The 13,544-nt window shown below is 44.5% G+C and overlaps 1 protein-coding gene across 1 annotated transcript in view; it reads right to left on the bottom strand.

Moving 5' to 3' along the window:
- Nucleotides 1–3,208: 3,208 nt before the first annotated feature.
- Nucleotides 3,209–13,544, bottom strand: part of FADS6 (fatty acid desaturase 6) — a 214,794-nt gene continuing 204,458 nt past the window's right edge. The window contains exon 6 of the mRNA XM_086930804.1: nucleotides 3,209–4,055. Coding sequence (XP_086786930.1) covers nucleotides 3,906–4,055 — 150 coding nt within the window. The 3' untranslated portion in view covers nucleotides 3,209–3,905. The remainder of the gene's footprint in view (nucleotides 4,056–13,544) is intronic.

Below are 13,544 nucleotides of genomic sequence, written 5' to 3'. Positions count from 1 at the left end.
TAGGTGTTAACATTTATATTTATCTGTTGTACTCACTCTTTGCATGATTTTGTGGTTTAAAGCAAGTTTAAATTATCACCATACGTTTTTATAATAGGCTGTAATAAAATAAAACTAATTTAAAGGCATACTTGTGAGGCTGGAAATAACTTCTTTTGACCATGCCCCACAGAGGTAGAGGATTTTTTAACATCATCTACAGTGCTTAATTTGAGCCTTTGGTTTCCGGTGCTGGACATCATCAGCACGGCTCTAGTGACAGTTCACCACATGGTGGGGCTGTCTATCTAATTTTGAGATAAGCTCAACAACAGTCAATCCATACTAATATAATAAAGAGAGAGCCCAAACTTTGAGGTGGGTAATCTCAGTAACCACAGCACCAATCCCAACACCCAATACAGCGTTGGAAAGGGCAGTTGCAGCAGTAGGACATAGGCTATGCAGACTCCCACGATATACATTTAGAAGGTAAAAGAACCGTGCCAGCAAAGTAGTCCCTTGTGGGCGTATCTGCGTTGTGCTGTGGGCATGTGCTGGGGCGTGACAAACGCTGGGGGCGTGTGGTACGTTACGCCTTTCATGCCATGTCTCATATCGTGTGCTGTGGGCGTGCGCTGGGGGCGCGGCATTACAAAAACGTGTGGTACGTTCCGCCCTTCATGCCATGTCTCATATCCTCTGCTGGGGGTGTGGGCGTGAGCGGGGCGCGGCATTACGGAAAAAAAAGCGAGCGTACATTCCAGCTCTGGGTGTGCTTGCCCCGCGCTCCCAGTGCAGTGCACCTGCTTTACTGTATGTAGGTCAGGCATGGCGCTATTCCCAAGGGCCGGAAGGAGCGCAAACAGGGGCCACTGTGCTGGAAATCTAATATCGCCCTGCCATCCGGTGACGCCTGATGCGCACACTGGAGATTTACCACTTCTGTTGCGCACAGCCCTCGCGCGACGCACATCCGGAAACAAGGCCCGTCTCCACGGAAATAACAAGAAAAGGCCTCTCCCTCCCCCGGTAAGTACATTGCTGGCGCGGCGGGCCACATCTCCAGCAACATACTCATATTGTTTCATCACCCATTTGAAAAATGCACTGGTCTCTCTCATTGATGGCCAGCACCGAGATACACTTTTAGACACACCTCCCGCCTGAAGTTCTATGGAGGGCGCTCACATATTAGGATTTAGGCATTTGTTATGGTCATTTTTATTGGGCAATATTTCGTGTTCTGGGGGCGTGGCCAATGGGCGTAGACAATCGGCCGGCAGTAATTCATACCCGGACAACGTCGGGACGGACTGCTAGTATACAATACAAAAGAACAATACCTGCCCCTTAAACCACTATTATAGATTTAGGGGCTTGGAATAGTCTGAATTGTCACACTTGTAGGTGTGTGGTGTTTAGTAGTTGTATTTGTGCTGCCATTGGCAGCTCTGGCAGGGGCAATGGGTGGAGCAGGTTGCAGTGGCCCCTAAGAAGGGCCCTGGCCCATACCTTTTTTTTTTTTACAAACTAAGCCCTGATTCATCTAGCATTATGTGCCCCGTGGCTCAAGAAAGTGGCATTAGTATATTTCATGTTTGCTGCAATTAGTAAGGTTCTAGGATTTATATATGTTGTGTGCCATTATTTAAAGAAATTACTTACACCTCAAATACATCATTCTTACCAAGCACCTAGGTGAACTAATTTAGTGCATGTTTTATTTTTAGGTTTAGAAACAACAGTTTTTTTGTATACATGAACTATGGGTTGTAGCCGGAGTTGTTGTTGTACAGAAATAGAAATTTCCAGGTAGACTAATTAAATAGAACATTAAAAAAATTCGGAGCTAGAAAAATATATTTTGCTGTACAACGAAGAATTCTTTTTTTAGAGCATGTTGATCTCTTTATTATTTGTAACTTTTCTGCCGTGTATGGCGTTCATTAGAACTTGTTTCGCTGCTCCCTGAACTTCCCAACAGTTGACCGATGTTGACTGCAGCGTCGTCACAGCAGTGGAGGTACAATGGCTGGTGTTCTGTCTCTCCCCACAGCACTCCCTGGAAGTCTACAAATTGAGGGAAACCGTGGAACGGCGAGATCACTCTGAGGCAGTGTTACCACCAACTCCGCCATATTCCTCGGGTCTGTACAGAATGGTGAAAGCTACGGCTATCTGTTGCACTTAGTAACAGCTCTGTCTGCAAGCCATTGTCAGAAAAGTAGGGGAAAGACCAGACGAAGGCAGAGTTAGGTGACAGGATGGCAGAGATGTATTAAATATATGAGAAGAAGTAGAAGGCAGAACAAATATAGAAAGAGTGTATTGAGGGACACCCTATATTTTTAAAATGGTTTTCAAGTGAAAAAGGGAGGGAAGGCCTGAGAGAGGTGAGGATTGTGTAGGTGGGGTGGATGGTAGGTGTAATTTGTTTGATATATGTAGTTGCGGTTGAGTGAGGGCTTAGGACAGAGCTATTAGGAGTGCCAGGGGAACAGATTTTTTTTTTTAGGGAAGTCCATCTTTTGACAGTGAGCCATAGAACGTTCTACCCCTCCACAGCAGCCCCATGTGATCAGATGAAGGGCTGACACATCATCAAACTGCAGGTAGGAAGGGGGAGTCCATTTTAGAATTCTGAACCCACCTACAGACAATTTTAGCTTTACTGCTGCGTAAGCCCTCAGTAAAAAACATCCCCACTATAGATACCTCCATAATGATGTGCATTCTCTGTTTAAATAACTGTTTTGGTGAGTTGGAGTTGGAGTTTTGAAGAAGAGCAAATTTATTTTTTTAAAGAAAAGCTTGGCCTCCTGGTGGATCATTTGTTGTTGTGGATTTAACACACACTGCACAACAACAGCTAAATGTTATCATTGATAATGTTGGACCTGATTACAATCTAAGCGGATGGGATACTCTGTCACACGCGTGAGGGATATCCCGCCCGCCGTATTACAAGTTCCATAGGATATACTTTTGTGAGGGAGTATCCCGTCTTCCAAGATGGTAATCAGGCCCTATGTATCATATGCAGTTTATTTTGTTTTACTGAAGACTAGTTGAAACCCCTTAATTTGAGGGTAAACATAAAACAGCTGCGTTATGGTTGCAGTATGTCATGATACAGACCACAAATCAATTGACAGTCTTTAAATAGTAATGCTGAGGTTTAAAGTGCTGCAGAACTTTCAGAAGATAATGAAAACAAAGACAATCATTTAAATGCATTGGCGGACATACTATTAAGATTTAATTTAAATTCCTGAGTTGTAGTATATTCCGCACATTCATACCCTCATCAGCAACACATTACTAATGATATTAGATCTTAGAACAAGGATAGCTCATATCATGTGTATCAGTGCATTTATATTTTTAATATGTTTATTCTATCTGTAAACTAAACAATCCTAATTGGGGATCTTTGCTAACCAATTTCTACTTCACACACCATTATATATATATATGTACATTATGTTTGTGCTAGCTGGAAGAGATGGGGTGTGTTGAGCAGAGGGGACGAGAGAGGCAAATCGGTTATCTGAGATGGTAATTATTACGCTAGAGTCAGCAAGAGCTTAAGGCCCCTGAGATGCCTCTAGCGTGTGACTCTTAGGACTTGTGGTGAAAGAATGGGTGGTAACAGAATAAATAATTGGCTCTAATTTATGTGGTCCTCTTACGGGCACAAGGTTCTTTTCTAACCCAAATCGTCTTTGTATTTGCTACCGGGGAGCATCTTAGGTTCTGTGTGCTGGTCTCACTTCTGATAGTGCAGGTATAGGCACGGGGGTCTTGCATACTCTGCTGGAGGTTGGCAGGCAAATCCATTCTCCAGATCCCATCACAATGAATGTTATTGTTGTCTATCAAGTGAGCACAGAAGTCCCGGGATCGCTCTCCAGTCTGGTCTGTCATTGAATCCCTACAAGTTGAGTTATGGGTGGCAAGTGGACCATCAGTTCTTCGTATCTGTCCAGGAAGAGTTGCAGGCGGGAGAGGTAGGTGTCCTCGTGGTATGGGAGCTTCTTGTCCAACAGGTACTTTGAAACAATGGGTTTTATCTGGAAGAGAAAGCAGAGGTGCAAACTTTGTTCAATATATGACACCTGCTAAAGCCAGCACAAAGATCAGTGGTTTTATTGCTAGGGTATGTGTTACAAAGAAGAGGCGTACAGGTAAATCATCATGAGTCTTCTTTATTCAGTCTCACTACCATCACAGGTTCCAGTCAGCTGGAGTCAGCTGTGGAATCTTCGCACATTCTCTAGTAGGCTGTACCAAGGGGAGGAAGAGCAGAGGGGTGGCGGGGTGTACCAAGTGAGATTACAACACATCTCCTTATCAAGGGATGGAAAGAAAGGGGAAAGGGAGAACCAAGGGTGCAGGGCAGTAGATACTTCCTGAAGGTCAACAATGTATACAAAAACAAGGTCAGCTGAATAACCATAATATTGCATAAAATAGAACACAATCTCATTTGACACAGTAATCTTTTGTCCACCTTGGTGCGGAAGTGGGGCTTTGTGATCTCCTCAGGGCTACATTTGTTGTAGTCCCACCTTGCACCACTGCTTGGGGGAACACCATAATATGTCAGTCATTTGACCAAATGAGGTAAAGAGGTTTGTAGCGCTGCATGCCACGGTTAAAATTATGAAGCTTGAATAAACCTAAAACTGAGTCATTATATCCTCCACGGAGCCTGGAAACAAAGAGGGGCACGACTTAGAAAGATCTGAGAATTACTTCTGCTCCATATCCCTATGTGCACGACGGGAGATTTTTGGGCCCTGCCTTGAATGGCCCTGTAAGGCACGTGTTGTATTCCTTTCCCCCTCCTTTCTCAGCCTCCCGTGTTGTGTCTCACCCTCCTTCCCCATTGGTTTCTCCCAGATACGTCATTTAGAATACCCAACCCTTATTTATGCAACGTCACTGTGGGCGGTACGGCATTTCACCGGCTGTTCGCCAGAGCCTCATCTTTGCTGTCAGCTTTATGCGGGCCTTTTACTATTGGTAATAAATTAAGTATAATACCATTCTTCGTGTTCGTGTTTCTGTTCACACGTGACACTTCAGCACGCAGACCGCCCAAATCTCAGTATCCCAAGCAGTACATAGCCACATAGCCAGTAGGGATGTTTCAGAGACTGTGAGATGAGAGGTTCTCTGTTTTTTATTTATTTTATTTTATTTAATGCGATTTTATATAGCGCAAACTTTACCCGAAGGTGTCAGAGCACTTTATATAAGAACCAGTTGCAAAACATAAGGATTTAGGATTACATGCGTTACATAAAAGATACAAACAGAAAAAAATTGCAAATGTACAAGATGTAAAGTCACACAAGGAAGAGATACAAACAGATAGAAAAATTGCAAATGTACAAAAAGTAGAGTCACTCAAGTAAGAGATACAAATGGATATACTCTAGGAGTCACATAGGAATGGTAGTCAGTACAAAGGTCTACTGCATATACTAACGATTAGAGTTATCGGTATATACATGAGGAAGGGATACGAATGGATATACTATAAGAGTCACATAGGAATTTTAAAGACTACAAAGGTCTACTGCATATACTAGTGATTAGAGTTATCTCTATATACATAAGGAAGGGATACGAATGGATATACTCTAAGAGTCACATAGGAATGGTAGCGAGCACAAAGGTCTACTGCATATACTAGCGATTAGAGTTATCTCTATATACATAGGGAAGGGATACGAATGGATATACTCTAAGAGTCACATAGGAATGGTAAAGACTACAAAGGTCTACTGTATAAACTATTGATTAGAGTTATCTCTATATACATAAGGAAGGGATACGAATGGATATACTCTTAGAGTCACATAGGAATGGTAGAGAGTACACAGGTCTACTGCATATACTAGTGATTAGAGTTATCTCTATATACATAAGGAAGGGATACGAATGGATATACTCTAAGAGTCACATAGGAATGGTAGAGAGTACAAAGGTCTACTGCATATACTAGTGATTAGAGTTATCTCTATATACATAAGGAAGGGATACGAATGGATATACCCTAAGAGTCACATAGGAATGGTAGCGAGTACAAAGGTCTACTGCATATACTAGCGATTAGAGTTATCTCTATATACATAGGGAAGGGATACGAATGGATATACTATAAGAGTCACATAGGAATTTTAAAGACTACAAAGGTCTACTGCATATACTAGTGATTAGAGTTATCTCTATATACATAAGGAAGGGATACGAATGGATATACTCTAAGAGTCACATAGGAATGGTAGCGAGTACAAAGGTCTACTGCATATACTAGCGATTAGAGTTATCTCTATATACATAGGGAAGGGATACGAATGGATATACTCTAAGAGTCACATAGGAATGGTAAAGACTACAAAGGTCTACTGTATAAACTATTGATTAGAGTTATCTCTATATACATAAGGAAGGGATACGAATGGATATACTCTTAGAGTCACATAGGAATGGTAGAGAGTACACAGGTCTACTGCATATACTAGTGATTAGAGTTATCTCTATATACATAAGGAAGGGATACGAATGGATATACTCTAAGAGTCACATAGGAATGGTAGAGAGTACAAAGGTCTACTGCATATACTAGTGATTAGAGTTATCTCTATATACATATTTAAACAAAGTGGATTTTCTCAGGTCAAGACCCAAAGGAAAAACAGAAGAGCAGAGTTCCATTAAGTGGGGTCGGAGGGGGGATGCAGTCACTGCACCAAGGGAGGGTGGTAGGGATACAAGGGTATGGAGAAAAGGCAAATCAGAAAAGGGAAGAAACATTTGAGGATCGTCAATGGGGAAACTAGGGAAAAGAGTTCAAGGACGAGGGAATAGACAAGGTGGGGGGTCAGGGTCCAGAGAAAAGCGGCCACGAGCAGCAGCACAATGGCGGCCAGGACAAAAGAAAAGTAAAGATGTCCAGGAGAGTCAGTGGTGTACTTTCTTTCTTTCGAATGTGGCTGCGGGGCTGCTGCCTGCAACTGGTGTTTTCACGGCCCTGCTGCTTTGTTTTGGGGGAGGGGTGTGTGTGCCTCGAGGGCTGCTCCGCACGGGCCCTCTCTGCCGGCCCAGAATTGCGGAGGCTGCTGCAGACGTGGGGTGGCCGGGGGCCACACTCGATAAGCCACTGTGGGGTGGGCTGGTATTAACTCAGGGCCCCCTCAGGGGTGAAAACAGGTCGCTGAAGAAGGGAGAGCCATCAGGGGTATGTAGCCTCCAACCGGGGCCGCCTCACAAGGTTGTGCAGATGTGCCTGACCACCACCATCTTAAGGTCAGGCACTGTTCATTCAAGGTGATTCCTGGTGACCCACTGGTGTGTAGGGGGAGCCCCCCCTCCTCTCTCCGTACCTGGCGTCGTCAACAGGAGAGGTCTTGTTCTGAATGGCTTGTAATTTGTCTGCGGAAGCTTGTGGATTTGTGTTATTTGCACAGTGAGGCATGCAGAGAATTAAAAGAGTGGTGCTGGGGTCGGTTTGTAAAAAGGGGCTGTGTAGAGACCCACCGGTAGATAATACTTGCAGGTATTGATGGAAAGTTGTCTGGTCATCACATTGAACTCCGAGGTTCCACACTGCGATTGCAGAAGAGAAGAATGCGATCTGAAAATGATGGTCCATTGGAAATACAAAGGAGAGGCAGGAGGATGGATCAGGAGAAGGATTTTAATTGTGCTACCATTCAGTGAATGTGTGCCACAATGTGCCTAGTTGTGTTCACTTACGACTATCTGATAAGAGTGTCAGATGTGCACAGTGGTAACTTGACCCTCTGACGACCTAAAGGTAGAATCCACTTATCACTGGTTTATACATATGTATGTGGGATTGTCTAATATTCAGAGATATAAGGCCACTGCATTTCCTCATTTTAGCAAATAGTTTGCAAGGCCATTGATCATCTTTTGATCTTACCTTAGGTGGGTCATGTAGTGAGCAATATGATGATCTTTTTCTCACCATTACACATGAAGGTGGAGCATGGAGTGAAATATTTCTGTTGAACAATGTGCTGTTTCTTTTTCTCAAAATTACACATGAAGGTGGAGCCTGGAGTGAACTATTTCTGTTGAACAATGTGCTGTTTCTTTTTCTCAAAATTACACATGAAGGTGGAGCCTGGAGTGAAATATTTCTGTTGAACAATGTGATGATTCTTTTTCTCATCATTACACATGATGGTGGGGCAGGTGGTGACATATTGCTATTTAAGGATTGCGTTGCCTCTTTTACTACCTATCACATATGCTGCTGGAACTTGTCGTGAAATATTTCAATTTAGCAATGCGCAGATTATTTGTCTGACCTTTACACATGAAGGTGGGGTGTGTGGTGAAATATTTCTATTTAGCAATGCCTTGGCTCATTTACTCATCATTACACATGAAGGTAGAGCATGGAGTAAAATATTTCTATTTAGCAATGTGTTGACTCTTTTACTGACTATGACACATGAAAGTTGAGCCTGCAGTTAAATAGTTCTTTTTATTTGCAACATTTCTTTATTGTGAATTCTGCATATGCCCACAGGAGGCTGAAAAATGAACTGGAGCAGAATTCCAAGGGCAATGGATTCACACCACACACAGCAGTACTTTTGCCTGTCTGTCTGCTGAATCAGTACAGTAGATCAGGATGCTCCCAGTTATTTATTTTTTTTGTAAACCTTTTTATTGGATTTTTCATATTCAAACAGGGTATACACCTCATAGCAACAGTAACAATTATTTAGCATTTAGTTGCATTACCATTACAAAATATTGACACAGTGATTTATTGCCCAGGTGTGCGTTATATTCGTAAAAATGTATGTATGCTTAGTAAAAGTTGGTCTCACAATGGACTTCTTGATTCTTGGGTCTGATTGGTGCACCCTTATTGTCCTTATGTTAGACTAGAAGAAATCCCTTTGTTCAAATTAACTGGGGAGAGTAACTCGGGGAAATGGGGCTAGGAGTAAGGGCATTGGTCTTTGCTAGTTTAGTGACCCCAGGTGTTGATCTCTCACTGGGACGAATATAGGGTTCCAGTGGGGATAGAGGGGAGCAGGATCCTCTCGGTGGTTCTTGTGCGGTGCAGGGCATTGCGGGGCTAAGCACTGCCTGAGTGTCTGTTTGGGTTTTTGCAGGGGTTTCGTGATTTTGTGTGCCGTCTTGAAGCTATGAAGGAGTATCGAGCACTCCATGGATATGGGGCGGCGTCGCGTTTCGCAACCCTCCTCCAGTCTGATTGCATCTTCTTCTGCAGCTCCCGATTTTATGACCGCCAGCTCCATGCTGCAATCGGGGGACTGTCCGAAGAGCACCAATGTAGTGTGATGGTTCGCTTTGCAAGGAGCAGGGCCAGTATTAGGAAGACGGTTTCCAACTTTTTCTGCTTATGTCGTTTAAATATCCCCAGGGCGCTGGCCTCCCATGTGGCAAGGCTTGTCAGACCAGTGACTGTCTGTATCATGGCATGAACTTCTGCCCAGTAAGACTGCAGTGTGGGGCATGCCCATAACATAGACAAATTTGGCGTCGGGTATGTGGCAGAGCGAGCATTCAAACTGCGTTGCAGGGATGCATGGAAGAAGCGCTTGGGCCGCTCCAGTGTGAGATATGCACAGTGTAGTATATTGAACTGGATATTTTTGAAGCATTGTTTAAGCAATAATTTTTTGTGGTGCTCTAGTGCGGTGAGCCATTCATTATTGTGCAGATCCCGACCAAATTCCTCCTCCCACTTTAGTTGGAGTCGCGTTAGTTATCCTAATGGACCTCAGTGCCGCATTTGACACTGTTTCACATGACATCTTGATACAATGCCTGGAAGAGGCAGGTATAATGGGTATGGCTCTGGAATGGTTTCGTTCTTTTTTGTCTTGGAGATAATTTCGGGTTACAGCCCCGCCCTTTCTATCTGAGGCTCACTCTTTTGAACAAGGGGTTCCTCAGGGCTCTGCCCTGAGCCCCACTTTATTCAATCTATATGTTCAGCCACTTGCTGCAGTCGCCAATCAGTGGGATCTTTCCATCGTCTCGTATGCGGATGACACGCAGCTGGTGGTAGCACTGACAGAAGAATCTACTATGCATGCCTCTAAATTTAGAGATGGTTTGACGGCGGTGTCCGAATGGATGACCTCTAATTACCTACAGTTAAACACCAATAAAACTGAGGTTCTGATAGTTGGTAAGAATGCTAGTCTGTGGGGTGAACATTGGTGGCCTAGGGCACTGGGTAAGACTCCTGAGCCTAAGGTTGAGGTCAAGAACTTAGGGGTGTGGATGGATTCTTTCCTTAGTTTTCGGTCGCATACAAAAAAGGTTTCCAAAACATGTTTTGGTTTATTACGGGGGCTCAGACCTCTTTTAAAGTTCTTTGAGCCCGCAACACGTCAGTTGATTATCCAATCAATGATTTTATCTCGACTGTACTATGCCAGCTCCCTGTTCTTAGGCGCCAATCAAGCCAAGATTGTTCGACTTCGACGCACTCAAAATATGGCAGCCAGAGTTTTGTTAGGGCTTCCTCAGTGTTGCTCTATCTCCAAGACTATCCGGAAACTTCATTGGTTGCCTATGGCAGAGCCCATTAAGTTTAAAACTTTGTGACTTTCATTTAAGATACTTAAATGTGCTTCACCCAGCCTGCTTTGTAACATTCTGACTCCCTATGTACCATCTCGTGCGTTGCGCTCTGTTGGGCAGCATTTAGTTACTGTCCCTCGCGTAAAGCGCTCTAGAGCTGGGGGCCGCTCTTTCCACTATGGAATTCTCTGCCACTTGAGATCCGAGGCATGGATGGCCTGTTGGACTTCAGGAGAGCGATTAAAACGTATCTTTTCCACCGCAATAGTTCTGTTATCGGCCCGTATTTGAATCCCCTGTTCTTTTGGTTCCCGGGATTGGTCTGTGTGAGTGAAAGCACCGTGACGCCCCTTTGCTGGGGCAGCTGAGCGCTATAGAAGCACATATAACATAACATAACATAACACATGTGAGATCCATGATTGATTCTATATCCAAGTGGTAAGGTGTCTCCCTTCTCCTATATGTAATAGCGTATGTAGTGTGGGGTTTGTTTTGGGTTCTCCCTCCGTCAAATCCCACGTCCTCCTACAGTCTGCTATTAGCTGTTTGTGAAGGAGGAACTGTCCGGTGGGGAACCTGCTCTCTTCAGTCAGGCCCTCGAAAGAGGGCAGCTGGCCTTCCGTGAATAGGGCCTCCACCTCAGTGAGTGCATATTCTGTCCAGGTTAGTAAATTTCTAGATGTGTAGTGTCCGCGGCTTTTGGGGAGACCCACCAGTGGTAACAGTGGGGAATATATTGGCGCCGGCGGTGATGAATTCTTTTCATGCAGGATCTAGCCACCTTCACTAAAATGGGATGGGTTGGATTAGGTTTGCTTCCCGGGAGGATCATTCGAGTTATCGCTGGAGCTCACAGAGTCCCCGCTTCTGTTATGGTTTCCCCCAGGTGATGCCCAACGGTCCGTTGCAAGAGCCACTGCAGCTGCGCTGCGAGGAAGTAGGCCTCAAATGAAGGGGCGCCCAGCCTACCACGGTCTTGCGACAGCTGCAGCGTCATCAAAGCCACTCTGCAGCAGCCCTTTCCCCAAATCAGCAATACCAGTAAGGAGTTTATGTTATGTTATGTTACTATAGTTTTATATAGCGCAAATCACCACTGATCTGTAAGCGCTTTTAAAGAAAGGAACACAACAGATAGCCACAGGTTGTCCGCCCGCAACCCAGCTGACGATTTAAATTAAGGATGTTGTCTTTTTGAACAGGTGGGTCTTTAACGCCTTTCTGAAGGGCAGTAACACTGGTTCCCCTTGCAAGGTTGCAGGTAGCTCGTTCCATATTTGAGGAAAGAGGACCGACAGAGCTCTACCACCCTTCGATTTAAGGTTAAATCTCAGTGGGGTTAACTTACAGGCTTTAGAGGAGCGCAAGGCTCTGCCTGGGGTGTACTTTCTCAGACGATCTTTAATATATTTGGGAGCCTCTCCATAGATGGCATTATGGGCTATACAGAGACATTTAAATTGCACTCGGTGTTCGATGGGCAACCAGTGCAATTTCTGTAAGAGGGGCGTCGCTCGTGTTCTCCTCGGTAGGGAGAAATTGAGCCTGGCTGCATCGTTCTGAACCACCTGCAATTTCCTAAGAAGCTTCTGAGGGAGGCCCAGATCAAGAGCATTTCCATAGTCCAGCCGAGAGATGACTGTGGCGGACACAATGGATTGCAATGTCGGAACAGAGAGAATGGGAACAAGTTTCCGGAGTTGGATAAGTAGGCCTATACAAAAGCCCAGTACCGGGGAGACTTGGCCATGGACAGGTCTGCATCAATTTTTAGTCCTAAGCTGTTTACTACTCTTCCTGGAGTTGGTACCTCCCCCAGTTCGGGGGGCAAGAAAAGCTCCCACCAGGGGCTGTCTTGTGTTGCGATGATGAGCACCTCAGTTTATCCGGGTTAACCTTCAGGAGATTATTTGCCATCCAGTTAACTGGGAACCTAAGAAGATTTTTTACTGAGTCTTGAGCCTGATTGGTGTTATCAAGTTGGACCAGCAATTGAGTGTCATCCGCATAATTAAAAACTTTTTAGTTTCTATGCGTTAACTCTTCCACTAAAGGTTGCAGGTAAATATTAAATAGAAGAGGGGACAGTGCAGATCCCTGGGGCACGCCACAGGTCACTGAACTAGCCGATGATAATTGATCTCCCATTTGCACTCTCCGAGTCCGGCCAGTTAAAAAGGATTTAAGCCATTTAAATGCTTGCCCTGTTATTCCCAGTTTCGATACACGGTTCAGCAAGATGGCATGGCTGACCGTGTCGAATGCTGCTGACAGATCTAAGAGAATCAGGGCACACAGCTGTATATTATCGGCCCTGATTCTCAGGTCGTCAACAACGGAGGGCATCACCAGCTCAGTGCTGTGGTGTGATCTAAAACCTGCCTGTCTGGGATGGAGAAGTTCATGATCTTCCAAATAGCTAGCCAGAGTATTCAGGACCTGCTTTTCCAGGATCTTCACCAGGAAAGGAAGTTGGGAGATGGGCCTCTAGTTTTTTAAAGCTTTTGTGTCAGTCCCTACTTTTTTCAGGAGGGGAATAACCCTAGCTTCCTTCAAATTCACTGGCTAATATCCTGAATATAATGACTCATTTAGTAGATCCAGCAGCTGCTTTTCCAAACCCGGCAGGGCCATTTGAAATATCCTCGTGGGACAAGGGTCCATTCTGGAGCCTGATTTGATCTGGTGAGCTATTACCGCCAGACTCACTTCATCAAAGCTTGGAATACTATTCAGATTCCTGCTCAGGTCTGGGGGATTGGGTGGATCTAATACACTGAGGTCAGTCGAGGTTCTGGTGATATTCAGGATGATATCCCAGACTTTCTGGAGGAAGAAATCCTGGAAAGTGTCACAGTCCGGGCGGTCATTTATTGGAGCTTTACTTACCCCCAATCTGCGTAAGCTCCTTCAGGATGGAGAAGATCACTTTTTGTTTATTA

The sequence above is a fragment of the Lissotriton vulgaris genome, chromosome 7, assembly GCF_964263255.1.
Source record: "Lissotriton vulgaris chromosome 7, aLisVul1.2, whole genome shotgun sequence".
NCBI classification, from domain to species: Eukaryota; Metazoa; Chordata; class Amphibia; order Caudata; family Salamandridae; genus Lissotriton; species Lissotriton vulgaris.
The sequence above is the reverse complement of the archived record's forward strand: the minus strand, read 5'-3'. Positions and strand labels throughout refer to the sequence as shown.